This window comes from Rhinolophus sinicus, linkage group LG03, assembly GCF_036562045.2.
Source record: "Rhinolophus sinicus isolate RSC01 linkage group LG03, ASM3656204v1, whole genome shotgun sequence".
NCBI lineage: Eukaryota > Metazoa > Chordata > Mammalia > Chiroptera > Rhinolophidae > Rhinolophus > Rhinolophus sinicus.
This window is the reverse complement of record NC_133753.1, coordinates 151,871,709-151,897,474: the sequence shown is the minus strand read 5'-3', so window position 1 is coordinate 151,897,474 and position 25,766 is coordinate 151,871,709. Positions and strand designations below refer to the sequence as shown.

Below are 25,766 nucleotides of genomic sequence, written 5' to 3'. Positions count from 1 at the left end.
TGATTGTTATATATTATATATTGGCAAACTATAGCCCACAGCCTAAGCTGGCTGCCACCTTTTTTTGTAAATAAAGTTTTATTGGGACACAGTGATACCCATTCATTTACTCAACATCTATGGCTGCTTTTGTGCTACAACAAGATTGAGTAGTTGCAACAGAGACCATATACCCATTAAGACTGAAGTATTTATTACCTGGCTCTTTACAGAAAAAATTTGTTGACTCCTGTTATATATCATTAATTCTCTCATCCATTCACTTATTCAGCAACCATTAATCCAGCACTTGCTACTTTATAATTTCTTAAAATGTTGCATTAATAAAATAAAGCCATAAGGGTAATGGTACTTTTCAAAAACTCAAGATACTTAACTGATTCGATTAGTAACATTTTGGGTCTACACATCCATGTTTTTGGGTTTGGTTTGTTTGTGAACTTAACTACTGTTTATCAGCCCAAAAACTTAGAGCCCAGAAATAATCTACACATGAATGGGCTGGGCTGAGGCAGACTGGCAAACACCCACCAGAAATGTTCTGGGCCTGAATGCCTTTGGGTTCTCCATGCTTAGTTGTCGGGCAGTCTGATAACATGTCCCCAGAAGCCAGGTGCACTGTAGTAAGCCATCAAGTCTCAAGTCGAACATCCCTTCCTCCAGGATGCCTTCCTACAATCTTTAAGCTCAAGTAATGACCCCCTCCGCTGGGCTCCCATAACTTCCGTGCTTCTATTTCTGTCAAGGCACTTATCACATGTAAATGAAATCATGTGTTAATGTATCTATTTCCATTAAACTGTAAGCTTCTTGAAGACAGGGTCTGTGCCATGTTCATTTTTATACACTGGTACTTCACACAGTGCCTGATAAAACTGAAAACAAAACAAAACAAAAAACCTCTGAAGTCCCAGCTCCTAAGTAAGATTCTTAAATTCTCTGAGTCTTAGTTTGTGCATTTGGCAAAAAAGTACCTCCAGCTTGTTAAGTTGTTGTGAGATTAAAATAGGTAACGTATGAAAGCATTTGGCATACTGCCTGAGTAGTCAATAAATGCTTGTTATTGAAAAGAGTGAGGAAGGCCTAGGGGATTTGGAAGGGTTAGGTACCCTTTGGGCTCAATCTCATGGCCCAACAAAGCCTGGAATGGAAATGAAACAGACCTCTTCACTTGCCATGAAAAGAGAGGCAAGGCCCCAAATGCCATCCGTCAGTTCTCCAAACAAATAACAATTAGAAACAATGGATTTTGTTCATGTTATGCTCTGAAAATATACACTACACCTTGTGTGCTCATCAATGTGTGGGCTCAGTATGTTTTCACTTGTATCTCAGACTTAAAGTACATTTTTATCAGTCAGTATATACAGGGTAATATAAAGTGGTAAAATTGTACCTTAGTATCCTTAGAGATCTTAAACATACCACTGGGGTAATCCAGACACACAAAGAACACAGCTTTAAGAAAATCCAGAGTTAAAAATCAATTTTCCACAAGGTAGGAGTGATTTATTGAGCAAGGATAGTAATGAATAGATCTCTAAATGAATCAGCACTACGCAGGTCACTTCTGGAACTGTCCATTTCATAATAGTGCCTGTGCTCCAGCTGGCTAAAGTGTAAGGGCAAACAGTCCTCGTATGTGCCTGGACGAAATCTCATTAGATGCAGATCTAGCTCATACGCCTGCTCCGACAGAGGCATGTGGGAAGAGCTCCACACAAGTTCTTAGGGCTTGGACTCCATGGCCTCCAGCAACCTCAGCAATTTCCCCATCCAAAACCCATTCTGATGAAGGGCAGTTGATGGGATGACACCTTCTCCAGATGAGGACAAGTAAGAGAGTCATAGCTTAGGGTAAGGAGTGTTCTGTGAGGATATCTGTAGGTGGTTGTGTTCTTGCTTTTCTAAAAGGTAGAACCGCAGAAGTGCTTCATCCTAAGCTCTTACAGCAGAAACCCATTATTCCTCAGAAATCAGTCTATAATGATTCCCTAATATCATACTTAGGGAAGAAGTGGGGTGTGGGGATGTGTGTTTGTGCGTGTTTGGGTGGATGGATGACTCAGCCGGCCACTATTCTGGAAATGTAGTGAATGAGCCAAGAGAAATTATCAATTAACTTTGTCTTGGTTAGGTCTCTGAAGAAATAAAGTGCAGTATATCAAATGTCATTAAATTCAGTAACAAATGTTTCTTCATACCTTAGGTACTAATATGCATCGAGAAAAAATATCAAGAAAAAATACAAAACATAACCTGTCTTTGGATATTAAAGAGGTGTCCAAGAATTTGTTTCCCTGCTGGGACTCCATTTTATTTGAAAGTGCCAGTCCATTTTTCGTATGGCTTCAGAAAAACCATTTGTTGGTACTGACTAATGGGAATCTGTTCATAGATGCTCAGATGACTGTTTTAATTCCATTTCAAGTTTTAAGAAGCAAGTCAATAAATTTTCACTATCCCAAGAGGAAAAAAGAGGAAAGGATAATTTGTTGTTTTGTTTTTATTCGGCAGAGGGAAACGGCAAAGAAAATAAGAAAACTGTAGATTTTCTTTTAAATTCACTATAACATAAAAACACATTTTAGCTAAGAAAATTAAAATGTTTCTCAAGGAATTCAGAAGACAAGACAGGAAGTAGTAACGAAGTGTACTAACTGCCTTGGAAGAGCTGATCCTCTGGACATGATGAAGGGTTTCTGAGTGCTATTCACCACCTCCTCCCAAAAACCATCCTAGAACCTCCCCTTCTCCACCTGCTTCCCTCAGACACTCTATGCAGTTATAGGCCAGAGAAGGGCGGTAGGCCTTTCACATTGTCTTTAGAATTCATACCTCCTGAATATTTGTATTTTAGAAGCACCCACATCTCTAACCATCTCCTCTTGAGTAGAAGCTGAGCTCACAGGAGATTAAGTTAAGACACATTGAGAGTGTAATGAATTGACTGAATGAAGCTATCTGTCCAGATCAGCAATTTCTATCAGTTTCTATATTCCTACCTCAACTTTTCCGTATCTTGGTATTCCTAATCAAAATGGTGGGAGAAATTTTTTTAGAAAGTGTGTAGGATGAGGGGGGGACCATAGAGAAAAGTCAATACTACATCCAAAGGAATGAATTTATAAGGGCAGGAATTCAGACAGGGAGGCATCTGGATAGGAAGTATGTTTGCACGAGATCTGTCAGTGCTCCTTGAATCACTGACCAAAATGGCAGTCTACTTTTCATCTGCATAAACACAGTCCTGGGCAGTCACAAAAATGAACTGTCATTGCCATTCTTATGATTTTCATACTGCAATTGTGTCACAGAAACGCATTTTCTTGAGGAAGTGGGCAATTTTTGCTGCACAAGAATAAAGCTTGACATAAATTCGTAAGGGTAGCTGGCTGATTCTGTGTGCTCTTTTGAGTTCAGGGCAAACTATGTCCAATGAAAGGACATAGGCCTCCCTTGTGTTATTGTTGTAAATGTAGAAAATAAGTGTATAAGGAATCAGAAGATCAGGTTCTAGGCCTCGTCCTGCCACTTACTGGCCTTGAGGCTAATCAGGGCACTTAACCTCCTGCAACTCTGTTTTCACTTCCATAAAGAGAGATTATAGTTGACCTTCCAACCTCATGGAGTTTTTATCCTTCATAAACCACATAGTGCTATGCAAGTCGTAGAATTTCCAAGTTGGTAGGCTTTTGGAGGACCATTTAGCACTATTTTATACATAAGAAAACAGGTTCAGAAAGGTTAAATGACTTGATCTAGATCAGTGAGTGATTCTCACTCCAGGCTGCACATTAGAATCGCCTGGAAAGCTTTTTAAAAGTATTACCACCTAGTCTCCAAGCCAGACTATTAGATCAGAACCTATGAAGCAGGGGTCCACTAGGCATTGGTGGTTTTTAAAGGCTCTGCAAAGTGATTCAACTATGTAGCAAGGATTGAAAACCATTGCCCTCGTCATATAATTTATCAAGGGTGGAATCAGGAACAAGCTTGGTGTCCTGTCTCCTATCCAGAGATCACTCTGCCACATCAGGATAAGGCCTAACGGCTAGGAGGCTGTGGCAGTGAGAACAGTGTCGCCCAGTGGGAGGAAGCATCAGAATTCCCTTGGCAAGGCCCAGCTGCTTGGGTAGGAAGTATGAGTCATCTCTGTATCTAGTGGTTCCGTCATCCTGTCTGATGCAGGACGAGATCTAGTTTTCTGGCATTTCTTGCCTGACAACCAACCACTCCTAGCCACACAGCCTCACTGACATTCTTAGAACTAGTCAGTAGAAACTTTCACATTTACCAATGTACAAAAGCTCCTTTCATGATGAAGTGACTGAATTCAGGAGTTACCCAAAGAAAGACAAGAGGAGGTAGAGGTAGTTTCTGTAGTAAATTTTAAAAGAAACTTTTAAACATTGTAAAGAAACTCACTGGCATTGTATTTCTCAGCCTGGAGCATTTACTAGAAGTACATGCATGGCCTATAGTAATTTTAAAGTTTCTGTTTTTAGGGTAATTAGAAAAAAAAAATCTAGTCCTGCTCAGGTAATCTGTATGAATATCTTATATCCAAGAACTGCCCTCATTTTGCATTTGGCTTCACTATCACATAGGTGCTAAACAATGTAACTCTAATTGACATGGCTGATGAGAAGAGACCAGAAACAATGTGGTATGTAAATATGGCATAGGTACTGAGTAAGGGCCAAATGACGTCAGGCCAGCTATTCAAAAGCAGGAAATGCAACAGCTGCAGTAGGGAAAAAGAGTGAGAGACCTGCGTCATCACTAGGCACACTACAGCAGAGGAGGGTCAAGGTCAAAAGAAGCTAAGCTATAGCAACCAGTACCCTATTCATGCTGTGGACATAGATTCCATTTCAGCAAAACGATATAATCTATCACAAATTTAAGAAACTTTGTAATAAAAAAGGAATTTCCATGGGTTAAATGTTAATTACTAACATGCAAATATGATTTATGAATCCATGGAAAGGACTGGGCAGGGTGAACTGAAAGCAGATGGGTGGGTGATTCCAGGGGATAGGAAAAAACAAACAAAACTTTAGAGAAAGAAAAAAGACAGAGAGACTATTAAGCAGAGAAAATCCAAAATGTGTTGATGTAAGTAAAGGAACTGAAACACACTTCTGGCAGCACTGACCACAAAGGTCTAGGAGACCATATGCAGAGTTTAGGAACACAGACCAAGAGCAGGAGTTAGGAGGAGGATGGGCAGAGCCGACTGGGACGAAAAAGGAGAGAGGAAACTGTGCCTTCAGGAGGAGGTGCATTCAGGCTCACTGTAATGGCTGGTGGAGGCTGCAGGCATCTGCGATTCCATGAAAGAGTAATGGTGGATGTCCACTTATTCACCTTTCTGAATGAATCATTGCAAGACTGTCCCTGAAATGGTGCTACACACACCTGGAGGTGGCTGATCACTGGACCTCAAGGGTACCAGTCATTAATAGTCTTCCATCTGGTGGTTAAATTGCACTTGTAAGTCAGAACAGAACTGAGAAGGAGGATACTAAGTCTGGGAAGTCTGAATGAAAAGAAATATTTCTTTTAGGGGGGCTAGCAATTCACAGACAAGGCTATGTTCAAACATAAAGGTGCACCAATAACTTCTCTGAGTCTTAGGCCCCTTGCTCATTCCCTCTATGTTTAGGGGAAGATTTTGTTAGAATACTGATAACATGTTAACTAAATTATGAATACACCAGTCGTCCCAAATTTTCTATGTGGAGTCACAAAGACCGGAAATCGCTTAGGGTCAGAAAAACTGAGGGCGTTCCCATTTCTGAGACTATGTAAGGAGCAGTGAAAGAGGGGCTCCGCAGCTGTGCAAGCTTGTCCCAGGGGATTCTGGTTATGAGGAGCTGGGGAAGAAAGCATGTAGCATATTCAGAAGCAACATCTGGGGACAAAAACTGGCTTAGAGAACTTTCAGATTTCTTTTTTTTTTTTTTAAGTAGTTTTATCATTAAAAAAGGTATCTTTCCATTTGAATATGAAGTTCAAGATAAATTTAAGAATGACCCACCTTACTCCAAGCATAATTCCAGGTCACATAACTGTTGCCTCCTAGAAGATCCTTGAGCCAAGTGACTGGATTTTGATAAATCTGACCATTTTCTACCTTAATTTTTCCATTCAGTAAGACACTGGCTTTGTGGGTAGTCTCCTGAAGTGAAAAATAAAATAAAAATTAGTATTAAAAAAACAGATGAAATATGTTAATTTCTGCTTCTGGCCATGATGAAGTAACAGGGACCAGCTTTACCTTAACATTTGACACAACCAAAAAACAGAGAAAATATATGAAACAATGGTTTGTAAGATACCAAACATCAGGCAACAAAGTAGTGATCCCTGGGAAGTAAGAAATTAATGAGGTAAGCCCTACAACTGTCCTACGTCACTGCCTTCAGAGAGTTTCCAGGTCATGGTGCAGGAGAGGGAATCCAGGGAAAGCCGATGGACATCCTGAGTTGAGCAGAGTAGAGTTTAGGGAGGCAAGAGAGCTAGAGTTTGCAGGACATAGCACTGAAGAAGAGAGAAATACAATGACAGAGAACTCTGAAGATCTTCAGAGGGTCCTCTTTAAATATTCAGTTGAGTTGTGATTGGCCATGTATGTGAGGAAATTACCCACAGATGGGAAAAGAACCACTTGCAAGGATTAGACGTTAATAGCACCTGGTATTCTCAAAGGTCAGAAATAGTACCTGTTCCCAACAGCAAAACTAGAAAAACCTCAAAACTTATGGGGCACCGGTATAATACACAGAAGAATCTCGTCTCAGTCGGTAGTGGGAAATAATTAGCCATACACTGAACACTACTCTAAATCCTGCTCAACAAATCTTAAAAGCAAGACCCAAAAGGATCAACTTGTTTCCAAGTAACTTAACTGTATCCTATAATAATTCTCCAAAATATGTATAAGAATATAAAACTATACAGCATATAAAAAGGTAAATTTCACAAGATCTGGGATCCAATAAAAACAGAAATAAAGTGTGAAATAGACAATTCAACAATAAAAATCAGAGACTTCAATACTCCACTTCAATAATATATAGTCCAAACAGACAGGAGATCAATGAGGAATGAGAAAACTTAAGCACCACTATAAACCAACTAGAACTAACAGGCATCTATAGAAAAATTTCTCACAACAACAGGAGAATATATATTCTTCTCAAGTGTACATGGAACATTCTCCAGAATAGGCCATATGCTGGTGAAGCCACAAAATAAATCTCAAAAAATTTAAAAGAACTGAAATAATACACAGTATGTTCTCTAACTGCAATGGAATGAAATTAGAAATTAATAACAGAAAAAAAAAGGGAGACTCACAATTATGTGGAACTCAAACAACACATTCCTCAATAACCAATGGGTTAAACAAGTAATCAAAAGGCAAATTAGAAAGCAAGTCAATACTGAGATGAATGAAAGTAAAGACACAACAGAATGAATCTTATGGAATACAGCAAAAGCAGTGGGTTAGAGGAAAATTTATAGCTATAAACGCCTATATTAAAACAGAAGAAAGATCTCAAATCAATAACCTCACCATACACTGAAGACACTGGAAAAAAGAAGAGCAAACTAAACACAAAGCAAGCAGAAGACAGGAAATAATAAATATTAGAGTGGAAATAAATAAAAGAGACAATGGAAAAAACAATAGAGAAAATCAACAAAATCAAAAGTTGGTTCTTTGAAAAACGTAATAAGATTGACAAAAAAAGCAAGTGAGAAGATTGAAATTAGTAAAATCAGAAATGAAAATGGGGACATTACTACTGACCTTACAGAAATAAAAAGGATTAAAAGAGAAACTATGAATAACTGTATGCCAATAAATTAGATAAATTAGATGAAATGGATAAATTACTGGAAAGATACAAACTATCAAAACTGATTCAAGAAGAAATAGATAATCTTAAAACAACCAACAAAGAAAAAGGCCAGGTACAGATGGCTTCATTGCTTATTACTACCAAATATTTAAAGAAGACTTAATACCAATTCACAAACTCCTCCAAAAAAAAAAAAAAAATAGAAGAGTAAGAAACACTTTTTAACTCATTCTATGAGACTAGTATTCACCTAGTCTATACCCAAAGCAGACAAAGACAACACAATAAAACTACAAACCAATATCTTTAGTAAGTATGGGTGCAAAAATCCTTAACAAAATACTAGAAAACTGAATCCAGCAACACATGAAAAGATTATATAACATGACCAAGTGGAATTTATCTACTTTCAAAGGAATGCAAGTTTGGTTTCACATCCCTAAATTAATTAATGTTATACACCACATCAAAAGAATAAAAAACAAAAACGATATGATCATCTCATTGATGCAGAAAAAGCATTTGACAAAAATCTAATACCCTTTCATGATAAAGACGCTCAAGATACTAGGAAGAGGAGAAAAATTCCTCAGCCTGGTGAAGAGCATCTCTGAAGAAAACCTCCAACTAACACCATACTTAACAGTGAAAGACTGAATTTTTTCTCCCTAAGAAAAGTAGTCTTAGGAAAAAAAAATAGAAGTCTGATATCACCATTTTATTTTAACATTGTACTGGAGATTTTAGCCAGTGCAGTCTGTCAACAAAAGGAATAATTTTCATAAGGGAAAGAAAAAAGTAAAACTCTCTTTATTCATGATCATCTATACAGAAAACCCAATGGAATCTCTAAAACTTTATAAGTCAGTTTAGCAGGGTTATAGGATAAAATCTCAACATATAAAAATCAATTATATTTCTACATATTAACAACAAATAACTAAAAATTGACATTTAAAAAACAATATTATATATAATACTGTAAAAAATATGAAACACTTAGGGATAAAGCTGATAAAAGATGTGAAAGACATGTTACTGACTCCCACATTGCTAAGAAAAATCAAAGAAGGCCTAAATAAATGGAAAGCTATACCATGTTCATGGGTTAGACAACTCAGTATTGCTAAGATGTCATTTCTCCCCAAATTAATCTATAGATTCAACCCAATATCAATAAAAATAACAGCGGTCCCCCTTTTTTTTAAATTGACAAATTCATTCTAAGATTATAAGGGATTGCGAATGACCTAGAATAACTAAAACACTTTTAAAAAAGGAAAACATAATTGGAAGACTGACATTACTTCAAGACTTATACAGAGACAATAATTAAGAGAGTATTGATGAACAGACAGACAAGGTAGTATTGCTAGAAAAGATAGTACTGATGAAAGGATAATACTGACACAGAATAGGGAGTCCGTAAATAGACACATATATGGTCAACTGATTTTCTACAAAGGTGCAGAGGCAATTCAATAGAGGGTACTTTTTTCAACACATGATGCTGGAACAACTGAATATCCAAATTCAAAAATATAAATGTGGATTCTGCTTTGTATCATGTATAAAAATTAATTAAAAAATGGATCATATTCTAAATGTAAACCTAAAACTATAAAAATACTTGGAGAAAACAGTAAATCTTTGTGATCCTGGGTTAGACAAATAATTCTTAGATATGATACTAAGAACACAATCAATAAAAAAAACAACCACCCACAAATTGATAAACTGGACTACATCAAAATTTAAAACATTGGTTCTTTATAAGGCAATGTTGAGAGAATAAAAAGGCAAGCCACAGACTGGAAGAAAATATCTGCAAAGTATATGTTTGATTAAGGACTTATATCCAAAATACATTTTTTTAAAAATTCTCAAAACTCAATAATAAGAAAACAAGCAACCAATAAAAAAATGGACAAAAGATTTGAACAGACACTTCACCAAAGAATAAATATGGAGGCAAACAGCATATGAAAAGATGCTCAACATAATTAATCATTATCAAATGCAAATTAAAACCACAATGATAAACTACTATATGAATGTATATATTACATAATACATGCATCTATACTACATGTTAGCATGACTAAAACTGAAAGACTGATCACACTAAGTGTTTGATAAGGAAGGATGTGGAGGAACTATAATTCTCATACACAGCTGGTGGGGATGTAAAATGTTACAACTTTGGTAGTTTCTTAAAAAGTTAAATATATACTTACCATATACAATCCAGCCACTCTACTGCTAAGTATTTACCCAAGAAAAATGAAAGCCTATGTCATACCAAAATTTGTGTATATCAATATTCATAGTAGCTTTATTTGTAATAGCCAACAACTGGAAATGACCTAAATGTCTATCACAGATGAACTGATAAACTGTAGTATATACATACAATGGACTACTCAGCAATTAAAAAAATACAGTATGGGGAATACAGTCAACAATATTGTAACAACTATGTATAGTGTTAAATAGGTATTAGACTTATCAGGGGGATCACTTCATAAATTATATACATGTCTAATCAGTATGCTGCACACCTGAAACTAATATAAAATAATATTGAATGTCAACTATAATTAAGAAAAAATAGTCATGGGGATATATAGTACAGCATAGGAAATATAGTCAATAATATTCCAGTAATTATGTACAGTGTCAGATGGGTAATAGACTTATTGGGGTTATTACTTTGCTAGGTATATAAATGTCTAGTCAGTAAGTGGTTTTGCACACCTGAAACTAATTAAATAAATTACTGATACATGTTACAACAAGGATGAATCTCAAATAATTATGCTCAGAGAAGGAAGCCAGACAAAAATAAATACGTATGGTATAATTCCACCTATATAGTATTGGAAATGCAAATTAACATATATGGACAGAAAGCAGCCAGTAATTGTCTGGAGAGTGGTGTGGGAAGGAAAGGCACGAAGGAGGTGTAAAAAGGACACAGAGAAATTGTGAGGGGTGATGGATATGTTCATTATTTTGTTTGTGGTTTCACAGGTGTATACATATGTCAAAACTTGTTAAACTGTACTTTAAATGTGTATAGTGTATTGTATGTTAATTATATCTCAATAAAGCTGTTAAAGAAAAAATAGCTAAAATATGAAATTTGTACAAAAATGTTGTTATAGCTCCAGAGAAGTATCTTCAACTGTCAAAATATGAGTTACCAACCAGTCAAGACAGTGGAGTAGGTAAATGCTGTGCTTACCTCATTTTACAACCACATCAAAATTACAACTAACCTATAGAAAAACTATCATTGACAATCGCATGAAGTCTAGCTGAAACAAAGCCCTACAACTCAGGACATATAAAAGAAGCCACCTTGAGACTGGTAGGAGGAGTGGAGATATGAAACAGGCTGGTCCCACATCAGCATAGGACCATTAAAAATCAGGAGGGATCTCTCAGCTGCAGAGGTCCCCCCACAGAGGAGTGAGGGGTTCCTCAGGCTCCCTAGCTCAGGGTTTCAGTGCCAGGGAGAGAAGTCCCTACAACTTCTGGCTATGAAAATCAGAGAAGGTGTGGCTGAGTGAGATGAGGGCAGATGCAGTTCCGGTAGCTCCTCTTAAAGAGCCTACACACAGACCTACTCACTGATGGACTCATTCACTCTGAGCTCCAGCACAGGGACAGCAGCTTGAAAGGCACCAGGGACAAATGGAGAGGAACTGAATTGTTTGGCTTAAGGGCTAGAGCTAGAGGGGTAGCTTTCTCCCTGACAGAGGAGCTGACAGAAGCCTTTGTTTCTTTGTTGAGTCTCCCACTCCCGATGTGCAGATGCAGGTGGCTGCCACGTCTGAGTCTCCATCAACTTGGCTAACAGTTTGCTCTGCCTTTCTGACTGCCTGACCCACCCCACTTTTGGGTTCACACAAGCTGCTGCCAGGGGCTTTTCCATATAAATGGCCTATCTTGGCTCATGCTGCGGACTTTCCTAAAATCTCTCAAAAGCTCACAAAACCCAAACAAGCAGCATCTGGCTTCAGCGTGTCCCATACCTTTGGCTGAGCAAACCCAAGGCTGGTACTAGTGATAGCCAGCTTCGGTTCATGGCTTGGTCTCTCAAGGCACCAGCACGTCCAGTGCGGGCAATGGCCATCTGTGGATTGCTTTGTGGCTCATGCCAGGCAGCCCTGGGGACTGGCACACTTATCAGCCAGCTTCAGACCCAGCTGGAGCATTACCCAGCCACATCCAAGGACAACACACCCAAAGGGAAGACAGGGCAGGCACCAGAGCCCTGTTAAAGTGAATCCTGCTCTGTAGGGTCAGCCCCTGCACAACAGCTCCTCCACTGTAGTGACAGACAGTCCTCACAACCAATCAGCCTGAGGGTCAATCCTTCCCACTGAAGTGCAAACAGCAACCAAGACTCAACTACAACAGGAGGGGACACAAAACCCACACAAGGATCACACCTGAAGCACCCAGCTGAGGTGACCAGGAAGAGTCAGGCACTGGACCCCACAGGACACCTACTGCATAAGGCCACCCTACTAAGACGGGAAGACATAGCAGCCCTACCTAATACATAGAAACAAACACAAGGATGCAGCCAAAATAGGAAGACAAAAAAAAGTCCTAAATGAAAGAACAGAACAAAGCTCCAGAAAAAGAACTACACAAAATGGAGACAGGAAATCTACCAGATGAGAGTTCAAAACACTGCTTATAAGGATGCTCAGTGATCTCAGGGAGAACTTCAACAAAGAGATAAGAAACATAAAAAATGAGATAGAAAATATAAAAAAGAACCAGTCAGAAATAAAGAATATAATAACTAAAATGAAGAATACATCAGAGGGAATCAACAGATTATATGAAGCAGAGGATCAAATCAGCGATTTAGAAGATAGGGTAGCAGAAAACACCCAACTGGAGCAGCAAAACAAAAAAGAATCCAAAAAAATGAGAACAGTTTAAGGGACCTCTGGGACAACATCAAGCATACCAACATTCACATTATAGGGGTACCAGAGGGAGAAGAGAGAGAGCAAGAAATTGAAAACCTATTTGAAGAAATGATGACAGAAAACTTCCCTAACCTGGCAAAAGAAATATACATACAAGCCCAGGAAGCACAGAGAGTCCCAAACCAGATGAAGCCAAACAGGTCCACACCAAGACACATCATAATTAAAATGCCAGAGGTTAAAAACAAAGAAAGAATCTTAAAAGCAGCAAGGGAAAAGCAGTTAGTTACCTACAAGGGAGCTCCCATAAGACTGTTGGCTGATTTCTCAACAGAAACTTTGCAGGCCAGAAGGGATTGACAGGAAATATTTAAAGTTACAAAAAGCAAGGATGTACAACCAAGATTACTTTACCCAGCAAAGCTATCATTTAGAATAGAAGGACAGTTAAAGAGCTTCCCAGACAAGGAAAAGTTCAAAGGAGTTCATCACTACCAAAGCAGTATTACAAGGAATCTTAGAGGGACTTCTTTAAGATGAAAAAACAAAAAAAGATAAAGATATGAACAACAAAATGGCAATAATTACATATCTATCAACAATTATTTTCAATGTAAATGGATTAAATGCTCCAATCAAGATAGGGGGGCTGAATGCATAAGAAAACAAGATCCTTACATATGCTGCCTACAGGAGATTCACTTTAGATTGAAAGTGAAAGTAAAGGGATGGGAAAGTAAAGGGATGAGAAAAAGATATTTCATGAAAATGCAAACAAACAAACCAAAAAAGCTGGGGTAGCAATACCAGACAAAATGGACTTTAAAACAAAGGCTATAACAAGAGACAAAGAAAGACCCAGTAATCCCACTTCTGCTTATTTATCTGGGGGCAAAAAAAATACCTCTATATGCTACTTTGCGGGGACATATGCATCCATATGCTCATTGTAGCATTGTTTACAATGGCCAAATGTGGAGACAGCCCGGGTGTCTGTCTGTGGATGAATGGATAGAGTAGGTGGTACATATATACAATGGAATATTGTTCAGCTGGGGAAGGGAATGTGTTCTTGACATCTGCAGCGGCATGGATGGACCTGGAGGGTATTGTGCTGAGTGGAGTGTCAGACAGAGAAAGACAGATGCAACGTGATTTCACTTACATGTGGAATCTAAAGAACAAAATAAAACAAAAACAAACTCATAGTTACAGAGAACATTTTGATGGTTGCCAGATGGGAGGGGGTTGGGGAATAGGTGAAAAGGGGGAAGGGATTAAGAAATACAAATTGCTTGTTACAATGTAATCATGAGGATGTAGGGTAAAGCATAAGAAATATAGTCAATAATATTGTAACAACTATGTAAGGTGTCAGATGGGTACTAGATTTGTTGGGGTGATAAATGGGAGGGGGGTGGGGGCTAGGGAGAAAAAGATGAAGGGATTAAGAAGTATAAATTGGTAGTTACAAAATAGTCACGGGGATACAAAGTAAAGCATAGGAAACATAGTCAATAATATGGTAATACCTATGTATAGTGCCAGATGGGTACTAGACTAGTCGGGAATCACTTCTTAAATTATATAAATGTCTAACCAGTATGCTGTACACCTGAAATTAATATAAACTAATATTGCATGTCAACTATAATTGAAAAACTTTTTAAAGGAGGGGAAAGGTGAAGGGGAATAAGAGGTTCAAATTTCCAGGTATAAAACAAATAAGTCATGGGGATGTAATATACAGCATAGGGAATATAGTCAACAATATTGTGATGGCATAGTATGGTATCAGATGGTTGCTGGACTTACCATGGTGATCACTTTTTTAGGTATATAAATGTTGAATAACTATAGTGTACCCCTGAAACTAATATAATATTGTATGTTAGCTATATTTTAATAAAAATCTTAAAGAAATACATTAAGGAATTTTAGTTGTCAGGCATATCATGAAGGAAGTGCCCCAGAAATTCTTAAAAGATGAGACTGAATAATCTATCTTAGAAGCTAGATAGTTTAGATAATCTAGCTTCAAACACAGGCTAGATAACAAAAAAACTCAAATATCAGGTAAGTTAGTGATTCTGAAAGCTGACTACTGTGTTTCCCTGAAAATAAGACCTAGCTGGACTATCAGCTCTAATGTGTCTTTTGGAACAAAAACCAATATAAGACCCGGTCTTATCTCACTATAGTAAAATAAGTAAAATAAAGACCGGGTCTTATATTGTTTTTTGTTCCAAAAGATAATATAAGACCGGGTCCTATATTAATTTTTGTTCCAAAAGATGCATTAGAGCTGATGGTCAGGCTAGGTCTTATTTTCAGGGAAACACGGTATATAAGAATCATTTGGAAACACTTTTAAAATCCTGGGTCTTTCCATGCCATGGTTCAGAATTGTTATTCTCAGACTATCTCTTTGAACTGTTAACTGATACACTATAACTTCTGCCTATATGCGGACTTAAATGAAGGCCCTAAAAAGTTTTCTTCTTTAAAAATGAGGTAATGTAACTTATTTACTAAATAAAATTTGAGTTGCTTTGGCGAACATGAGGTGGGTATTACTTAGAAATAAACTGGTTGACAGGCAAGCAAACAGGAACATCAAAGGATCTGAGATCAAGCTACTAATTCAGTCTTTACAGTTTGGAGCTTTAAAATTTATTTATTTTTGCTCGTAACTTATAAGTAAAGCTTACTAACTAGGAAAAGCCTTATTATCCAGAAATGGAAGGGTTGGAAACAGGGTCATTCAAATTAAGTTCCAGTTAGCCTGGACTGATAGCTACTGAATTGGTCCATAAGCAAGGAAGCATTCCAGGACTGTAATCTTTGCCACTCTGAACTCCTCTTTCAAAAAGGGAATGGGGGAAAGGGGAGAGCAGGAGCTTTTGTTGGCATTTCTGGCAGAACCTTTCCCCCCTTCTCTACCTTTATGCATATGAGATATTGTTTTAATTGAGTCAGATTTACCCAAACTCCAAGTCACTTTTTGTTTCTAAAAACAAATTAAGATTCTATATAAGATGAATTTATACTTATCCCATTAGGGGAAGCTTTAACAGTACACTAGTACTTCCCAAAACTTTGGAACCAATGGCAGCTCCAACTTAGTATTTTTATGTTGCTCTTAAATCCTTCCTGGTGCGATATAATTGACTAATTCTTGTCTGAGAGCCCAAAGGTGCTTGTGACTAAAATGTATAGGGCAATTCTAGAAGCACAATTTCTCTTGCTAAGAATACAATGGTTGTCCTTCCATTCAAGAAGCCCTGCCAAACCCTATTCTGAGCTAAATGCCTACACTAGGTAACAGCAACATTTATTCACTTATTTATAAAATCTACATGATTTTAGAGAGAAAAAAATAGGATACCTGTGTTTTGAATTCCAAAATATTATTTCCTGGGTTAATTCTTCCTAGTGCTATCAGATCCTTTATCTGCATGCATTTCTTTTTAGAAGCTGTGCTGTAATTTAAACACTTTTTTGTAGTATGTTGACGGCCAGACCCAGAGGAGGAGGTACTCTGACTGTTATTTGCGTGTGGAGCAGCAAAAGCTGATTTTTTAAGATATGGTTTCATCTGATGCCCAGTATCACTGCCTAAGTCATTAATCCCTTGCTGTATCAGGGTTTCTGATGCACCCCTAGTTGGTTGCTGGGAAGCTGTTTTCCTGTTTCCTCTTTTTGGATCATAACTGGAAACAGCCTGACCACAAATAACAGCTGATAGATGGACATCATTTTGGGCAAGTACACTTGTGGTTTCTGAAATATTTGTGCCAGTTAGTCCTGAAGGACTATAGGATTCATGCCCTCTGGTTGTAGTTTCTGTAAGTTCATTTGCTTTTTGTGAATATTCTGCTTCAGCGATAAAAGCAACAGGCTGGGGTGGTAATTTAATCATCTTAGTGCCATCTGAAGGTCTGGATTTTGATGACCCATCTAAGTTACAGTCATTGACATTTTGTTTAGAATTCAGCTCATTTCCAGAAAATTCTTCCCTTCTCGCTGTCTCTGAATTCAGACAAGTGATGGTATTTTGGCTGTTGTTCCATGTTTCCAGAGACAACTGTGTTTCCTGTATGCTTTCACAAACAATGCTAACAGAACCTGATGGGGGCTGCACTGATTTTTCCAGTCTGGTAAACTCTTGGCTGTCCTTTTCAGTAGAGATCTGTGACCTGGATGGCAGATTCCTCAAACTAAGACCAGACAAAGATGTAACATTCTTATAGTTTTGAATTTTCTGGCTTATTTTTTTCTGCTTTTTTGCCGCAACTAAAAGGCTCTTCTGTCTTGTGGCCAAGTTAGCCAGTTGTTCTCTCAGGACACCATGCTTAAACGACTCTACAGACACCCTAGAGGAAGAAAAAGGACAAAAAATGCAAACACAGTAGAAAACTTTTTTTTTAGCAGTCATTTATATTTTAAAGATACTTTGTCTGAATTTAAATTTGATCAGCTCAAGAGTCTGCCTTTGTAATGCATTTTATTTGAGAGGAAACTGACTCTTAAAGTAAGTGAGTTTGCCTTTTCAAGGGGTGATAGTCTGGTTATCCACATGTATACTCATATCTTTATTAGTTGTGAGTCAACCCTAAAAGAGGAACAAAACTTGGGTTTTCTATCTAGATACCTACTAGTCCTTCAGTTGGAAGGTAGAAATTGGTGGACCAGGGGGAATACCATTCTTTAAGTTTGAAGTTTGCTTACCTGTTTATAGTGGTAAGGTGTATTAGGAAGTAAAATTTGGGAGTAAGTTCCTCCCTCAAGCTCCCTTAGCTATTGAGGAGTGAGACCGTTTTGTGAATAATTATATGAGCTAGATCTGAGAAATGTCAGCTCATCAAATAATTACAGTAATTGTACTTTGAACTTGTACTGAGGCATTTTCAAGTCCAGAGGGACTACCCAGACAAGCATTATACTGTGTACTCCCCCAAACCAAACCTCTCAGGGGCTGAAGGACTGAGTGGGAAGAAATGACTCATCCACACCTCTGTCTTTTGCTTATACCACAGTGACCTTCAGGGTACTGGAAACTTGTTTCTAGTGGTTCTCAAGCTTTTTGTTCTCAGGACTTTTTTATAATGTTAAAACTTATTGAGCTGTTGTTTATATGGGTTTTATCGATCAATATTTATTGTTTTAGAAAATAAAACTGAGAAGTTTTTAAAACACAAGCATACCCAAGCACACGTTCCATTAGCTATCAGAGTGATGACATCACACATCATGTGGCCTCAAGAAAACTCCACTGTACAATCATGACAGAATGAGAGCAAAAAGGGCAAATAACACCTTAGTATTATTATAAAAAATAGTTCTGGCTTCAAGGACTCCTTGAAATGGTATCAGGGACTGTTAGGGACCACCCGTGAAAAGCAGTTGTTTTAAGGAAAGTAATAATAGAGATATCACAGTTTAGATTTGTTGGTACTGAACTCCAAGTAGACCTGTACTAAAGCAAATAGTACATGTAGTGGAAGAAACAGCAAGAAGAAATCAGATTAACAAACAACTGGTAGCATAAAATGCAAGAAGCTAAATAGAGAGAAAAGAAAAAAGAAATTAACAGTATCACATTTAAACTGAAACAGTCCAGACAGAAAATAAAAATGCTCTTTAGTTTACAAGGTTTTAAAGTCTTATAGCAATATTAATAAAGATTTACACTTGAAACCCTAACTGATTAGGAACTTTCCAAAATTTTAGGTATTTTGTTAATCATAAGACATAAAGGAAAACTGAAGCTAGTCTTCTCCAAAGTCCCCTCGAAATATCATGTAGTCAATTACCCATCTGTAGGTCCTACAAGCTCTCTTGCTTTACACTGTTAGAAAAACAGGAGATAGAAAGGAATTTGAGACATTTATTCTCTAGAGAGAAAAACAAAATGGGGATAAAAGATAGATTTATAAATAAAAATAAACTGATTTTTAAATAAGTTCAGAAAAAAATGAGTATGCAATAGATCTCCAATGACTATAAGACAAGAATATTAAAAAATTAGAAAGGTTACATGTGAATAAAGAATAGAGTTGAAAAGGTAGCTACATGTTCACTGCAGCATTATTCACAATAGCCAAGACATGGAAATATCCTAAGTGGCCATCAATGGATGAATGGATAAAGAAAATGTCACACACACACACACACACACACACACACACACACACACACAGTGTAATATTATTCAGCCATAAAAAGAAGAAAATCCTGCCATTTGTGGCAACATGGATGGATCTTGAGAGCATTATGCTAAGTGAAAAAAGTCAGACAGAGAAAGACAAATACCCTATGATCTCACTTATGTGTGGAATCTAAAAAAAAAAATACACATACATATGTATATATACTGAACTCACAGATAGAGAACAGTTTGGTAGTTGCCAGAGGTGGGAGGTGGGCGATATGGATGAAGGTGGTCAAAAGGTACAAACATATCAGCTATAAAATAAATAAGTTGTGGGGACATAATGCAGAGCACAGGGACTACAATTAACAATACTGTATTGCATATTTGAAAGCTGCTAAAAGATCTTAAAAGTTCTCATCACAAGAAAAAAAAAACAATAGTGTGCATATGTACCTAAATCTATGAAAAACTAATAAAAGTAATGCCCAAACAAGAAAAACATATGTGTGTGTGTGTGTGTGTGTATATAAAACATCTTTCTCAAAAAAGGATGCAAAAAGGTATATAAACAATATAATCTGGATAACATTCCTTAAGAACCCTGAGAATTTAGAAGTACACAAAACCACAAAATATACACGATTAAATTGCTAAGAAGGACATCTGTGACAGCAAAAAGAAAATTTTTTAATGTAAAAAATTTGAGTTTACTAGGGACAAAATTTAGTTTTAGGATTCATGACCAGAAAGCCTTTCATAAAATTCTTGGCTGTAGACAACTTTTTAAGGTACTAAAATGTTGTTTTCTGAATATTTCAAGTAATAAAGAAGAAAAATATCTTTCTGAGAAGTACAATTCTCCATGGAGGTAACAGATTAGATGACCTCATAAAGTCATTTTTTTTGGTTCTAAGCAGCATTTGTATTCTTAAGAAATTCTAGGCCTTACTATTGCAGCTAAAAATAAATAAATTCCAAAAACTTTAAAGTAGTCTTATTTTTTTCACTCACCTGTATTTTTTAGCCAGATCATCCCTTTCTGCCTTCTGTTTGGCAAGCACATTATCCATAACCTCTTTTATCTCTAACATCTTTTCGATGTATTGTTCTACAAACATGGTAATAAAGTAAAAAGTCAGTTAACTGAGAGATAGCTCTCAAGAAAACATAGCTGTAAGCTATCAAATGTTTGCAAATATTCACTGAAGTTTTGAGAAATAAAGACTATTAGGTCAGAGATCAGTTTAATTTACTATTTTGAACCACTAGTGTTTTGTAAACAGGAAGACACCTATTCAGTAAGACCTATCTGCTCACATGGACGGTGTGAGGATTTGCTGTCCTCCTGTTATAGCTGTCCTTCCCACTATACCGTCCTTTTCTAATCTGTTTTTAAGGGTTGCCATAGCTGGGTGAAGCTGAGGAGACAAAAAGTAATATAATCTTTTCTCTAATCGCTATCTTATGCTTTTTGTCATATTTCCATCTAAATATATCACCAGTAGTGGCTTGTCTCTGATTATGGTTCTGAGTGTCTCTCAAATTACTCATGCTGCACTTCAGTCAACAAGTATCTTCATCAACAATTATACCAACTACCAGTTTGCAGCACTGGCTAGTAATGATCATTCCTGGCACTTTACTCTCATTAAAAAAGAGACCACTTTTTCAGCCACTGTGAGCTTTAAAATAAACATGTACCTTAAGAAGATCAGATAGCAATGACCTTGGATGCCTGAAATAATGAAACTTGAGTAGAAGCCCATATTTACCTGCATCTTCAGGGGTTCTTATTTCAAACTCCAATAAATTTTCTTGTTTTTCTTCTATATCTTGTAGAATGGCACTGATGGTCTGATGCTATCAAATAAAAGTACTAAAAAGTTCATTACAAGAAGGTATATATTTCTCTCTGATATGCATTATGTTCCAAATATACCCATCCATTCTTTGCTTAACCTTAATTGTATAAATATTGCATATTTGGGGGGGGGGGAAGTAAACTTAAGTATATCTTGATTTATGTAGCAGATATATTCTTGGAAAATAAAATATAAGAGTAGCAACCACATAAAGAATCATAATTTCTTATTGACTTCTATTATAATAATAATAGGTATAGAAGAAAAAAACTTAGCATATGATATTTAAAGATAACATATATGCAACCAGTTCACTTTAAGGCTTTATGTCTATCACTGTCCACTATTAAAATCTCACACATAATATTAGACATATAAAACACTACTCAAAAAGTCACAACCAGGATTTAAGACCATGCCTTTTATCCCTGTCAGTACTAATCTTCCTGGCTGGAACGCCTTCAATTTACTCTGCCCAGATCTCCCTCTTTCTTATGAGAGATGGAATCACAGGGTGAACTCTCCAATCAGATTGCCTGGGTGTGAATTCTGGCTCCATCTCTTCCTAGGCGGGTGACTCCAGCAAGTTACTTATCCTTTCCCTGCCTCAAGTGAGTAACACACATAGTGCTTAGGACAGTGCCAGCCAACATAAGATCTCAATCAATATTGCTTGCTATTATATAAAACCCATCTCATACATGAAACCTCTGACTAATCTAATTCATACTGATTTCTCCTTTCTCAGAATTACTTAAGAATTTCAGTGCTACAGAATTTAGTATTAATATACATGTCTTATACATTATGTTTCTCCATCAAGATAATCAGATCTTGTAGGCAGGAGCATGGTTTTTATATTGGTGTATGGTTTCCACACTGTTGGATATACAGTTGTTGCTCAATAGATGAAAACTGATGGATTGACTCATCTTATCTGTCTTTTAATATATTTTCAATATACATTCATTTTTAAAATGTGTAGTTCCTCAAAGCCTTCTGAAATGTTGCTCTGAAATTTTACTTTGGTGCCCACAAGGGATATGGAAAATGCACATAATAAAACCATCCAATTATGTGGAAAAGCAATCTCACTGCTGTCATTTATGAAATAAATCAAAATGAAACTATAAAATATAAATATGTAAAAAAAAAGCCCCCCCCAAAACGAGATTTATCTCTGTTTACATTGAATGGCTATGGTTATAAAAACAAACTAAAGGTCTGACTTTGTACCCAGGCTAAGCCTCTACCTACAGGTTAGGATGACGAAAACAATTTCTGATGCTGACTTGCCTGTTTTGCTTTATATTGTGGATGCACCTAGTCTCAGCCACCATGAGCCATAACTCTTCACATTAGCTCCACATTCTATCATGGAGGGTCCAGCATAATCTTCCCTCCAAGACTCTCCTTCATAGCCCTTTATTATTGCTTATTTATCTCTAAAAACATCCTAACCTAGGACATGTCTTTAGAACAAGCAGCTTTAGACAGTTCATATTCTGCTTACTGTAAAACTTCACTACAATTTTATTCCAGGTGTTAGTTTTACTATGGCAGATCACCTTGGCCTCTGACACCTCTTTTACACTTGTGTACAATATAGCACAGTGGTGAGGAGTACAAGCTCTACAGCTAGATTGCCTGGAGTTTAACTGGCACTGCTACTTAATAAAAATGTAATTTTGGATTAAGTTACATAACGTCTCTAACTTCCTCAACTGTAATGAGGAAGGTAATGATAGTAACAGAACCTACCTAGAAGGGTTATTATGAGGACTAAATAAGTTAATATAGGGCTTAGAGGCGAGCTTGCCATACGATAAGTACTCAGTGAATGTTAACTATTATTATTATTACTTCTGTCCTTATTTTACACAGGGACAGGAAGGAGGCTGCCTATATAGGTTGTGATTTGAAGGTAGCACCAAACTAAAATCATTTCCTTTGTATGTGGCTAGAGTCACCCTTCACCCCAGTTTAGTTTGAAATCTCCAATATTCAAAAACAATTAAAGTCCTCATATTTCTTTCTTTCTTTGTTTTAAATTGGGGAACAGTGTGTTTCTCCAGGGCCCATCAGCTCCAAGTCATTGTCCTTCAATCTAGTTGTGGAGGGTGCAGCTCAGCTCCAAGTCCAGTTGCCGTTTTCAATCTTTATTGTACGGGACACAGCCCACCATCCCAGGTGGGAATTGAACTGGCAACCTTGTTGTTGAGAGCTCGCGCTCTAACCAACTGAGCTATCCGGCCGCCCCCTCATATTTGTTTTGAGTTTTTCTTTCTCTTTTTTGTAAAGTTGGTTTTCTTTAGACTCCTCTATTGCCAGTCCATTTTCTCTGAGACCTGTCATCTAAAATGATATACATTATTCCTGAAGCAAATACCTATGTTGTTAATAAAGAGCAGTTTTTACATAATGTTCTAATCTTTACCTGAAAATATACCTTAAACATATTTATGGTCAATAAGGTGGGCTGAGCTGATATAGAAGGACCCCAGTCTACTCCAAACACATGGAAACACTGGACAAAATAAGCTTTAAACATGCAGACAGCTATGCATGGAAAAAGGAAGGGAAATGCCCTGGTTCCAGAAACAAAGCTAGCAGTGGCCCATGGGGGATCTAGAACAAACACAGACATTAGGGGCTGGGTCTTTAATGCCCACACAGGACAGGAGATAAGGCCTCAGGCCCACCTGAGGAGGTAGCTAGAATGGAGTCCTTGCATAAAGCTAGTGGCCTAGAGTGGGTGCTCTAGGTTAAATAAGGATTAGAAAAACTCTACTTTCATCCATAAATCTACGTAACTTTACTAACAATTGTCACCCTAATAAACTTTAATAAAAAAAAAAAAAGGAAAGAAAGAAAAACGTTACTATCACCCACCCAGGGCTTTGAGTTGAAAAGTAGAGACCCAAAGCTTTGTCACAAATGTATATATGAGAACTAAATTTATACAATATGTGGTTCAGGAACCCAAATGCAGAAATTAGCATAAAAAATAGTCAGTAACTGACAAACCTCTAGGGTCCCAGTAGAGGCAAATGTTGAACACAAAGCCAAGACACATTAAAATTCCCCGAGAAAACAACCATCATTGAAATGAGATTATAATAAAAAATTGAAAACCACATGAAAAATTATGTCATCATGAAAAAGTCAGAGGAGAGTTTAAAATTCCTTTAAAAACATTTGGAAATATATATTTCCCAATGCTATCAATACTGTAAGACAAGAGCAGAAAAGTCTTTTTGTTTTATTTTTTAAACAAAAATTTGAAAAGGAAACATACAATTTCTCAAAATAAAAAACCCCCACAATCATTAAAATTAAAGACTCAATGTATAGGTTAAATAGATTAGAAATATTTGAGGAGAGAAATTATAAATTAAAAGAGAGATCAAAGTAGATTACCCAGAATATAATAAGAGTTAAAAAGATGGAGAATATGAAAAGCATATTTGGAGACATGGAGATGGGTCTAACAGATATCTAAATAGGAGCTCCAAGAAAGGAGAATACTGAGAATGGAGGAGAGGCAATATTCAAAGATATAGGTGCTGAGAGTTACCAGAATACAAAGGAGAAATGTTTCTTCAGATTAAAGGAGCATGAGTAGTTCTGAGTATAATTAATAAAAACACACCCACATTTAGATAGGACCTAGTAAAACTGTAGAACATAAAAAACTAAGAGAAAAATCTTAAATACTGCAAGATTAAATGAGATTATCTACAAGGAAATGACTATTAGACTGAGTGTTGACTTTTCATCCATTACAACCGATACCAGGAAACAATGCAAAATATTTCAAAGTGCTCAGGCAAATGCAATTTATTTTGAATACTGCTTAAAATATTTAGGGTATAAATTAGATGATTGATCATAATTTAGGTTCAATGACTGACATTCTCCCGCTCTACACTAACAGAAAGTATGTAAGAGAAATCTAATCAATATACAGTCTTATTCAAAATAATATTTCATTGAGGATGCCACTTTGCTTAAGTTATTAGTGTCTAGTCTGCTTTGTGTTTTTGTCAAACTAGGATACACATCATATCAATTAATATGTATTTTACTGAGCAACTACTATGCTATTTTTGCAAATCTATACCTTTACATGAGGAGTTTCTCACATAGCAAACACTATCACTATAAACCATGTGGGATCCAGGTTAGATAAACCAGATTTCCTCTTCTCTGTCTGGGTTTCAGGGTCTTTTCTACCTAGTATGTATCCTAGATACTTTTAGGAAGTGGGTGAGTGAAGACACTCTATGGCAGTGGCAGCGTCTGTGGGATAAGATGGAGCCAATGAACCAAACCTAGGTGTACAACACAGCAGCTATTTTTAATTCTTAATCAATGCAGATAATCAAGAGTTAACCATATAACATATCTTCTTGGCTTATTCTGTTCAGTTATGCTATATTTTCTTATGACAAAAAACCATTTTCAATCCCCATGTCCTTCAAATGGAAAGACTGCTGCCAATAGCCAAAGGCTGGCTGGCCCAAAGAATGGCATTTTCTCGGCTGACGAACAAAGGATTTCAACTTCACTTACCACAAGAAGGCTTTCTCTTGTGTTTTCTTGGTATGAAACAGAAGGTGGCTCAACAGTTTTGCAGTCATCACAAAAACACTGTCTTTTGGACTGGACAGTAGAAACTTTTACTTTAAAAAATAAAATGAGAAAATATTATAAGAATGTGCAAAAATTTAGCTTCATTTTGTCAACTGTAATGGTGACAGGTATGGGAAGGATAAATTAAGTCTACAATTATGATAATATCTTAATGTTGTCCAGCACCTTGGTATTTATTATTATCAACTGACTAATTACAGCTAGCATTTACTGAGTACTTATCACATGCTAGAAATAAAACTCTTTCCCTGAATCATCT

At 36.8% G+C, this 25,766-nt stretch overlaps 1 protein-coding gene across 1 annotated transcript in view; it reads right to left on the bottom strand.

The window, feature by feature from the left end:
• ANKRD31 (ankyrin repeat domain 31) overlaps nucleotides 1–25,766 on the bottom strand; it is a 131,743-nt gene that overhangs the window by 11,387 nt on the left and 94,590 nt on the right. The window contains exons 19-23 of the mRNA XM_074329204.1: nucleotides 25,427–25,536; nucleotides 20,762–20,849; nucleotides 20,001–20,097; nucleotides 16,221–17,208; nucleotides 6,047–6,187 (exon numbers count right to left, since the gene is read on the bottom strand). Coding sequence (XP_074185305.1) covers nucleotides 6,047–6,187; nucleotides 16,221–17,208; nucleotides 20,001–20,097; nucleotides 20,762–20,849; nucleotides 25,427–25,536 — 1,424 coding nt within the window. The remainder of the gene's footprint in view (nucleotides 1–6,046; nucleotides 6,188–16,220; nucleotides 17,209–20,000; nucleotides 20,098–20,761; nucleotides 20,850–25,426; nucleotides 25,537–25,766) is intronic.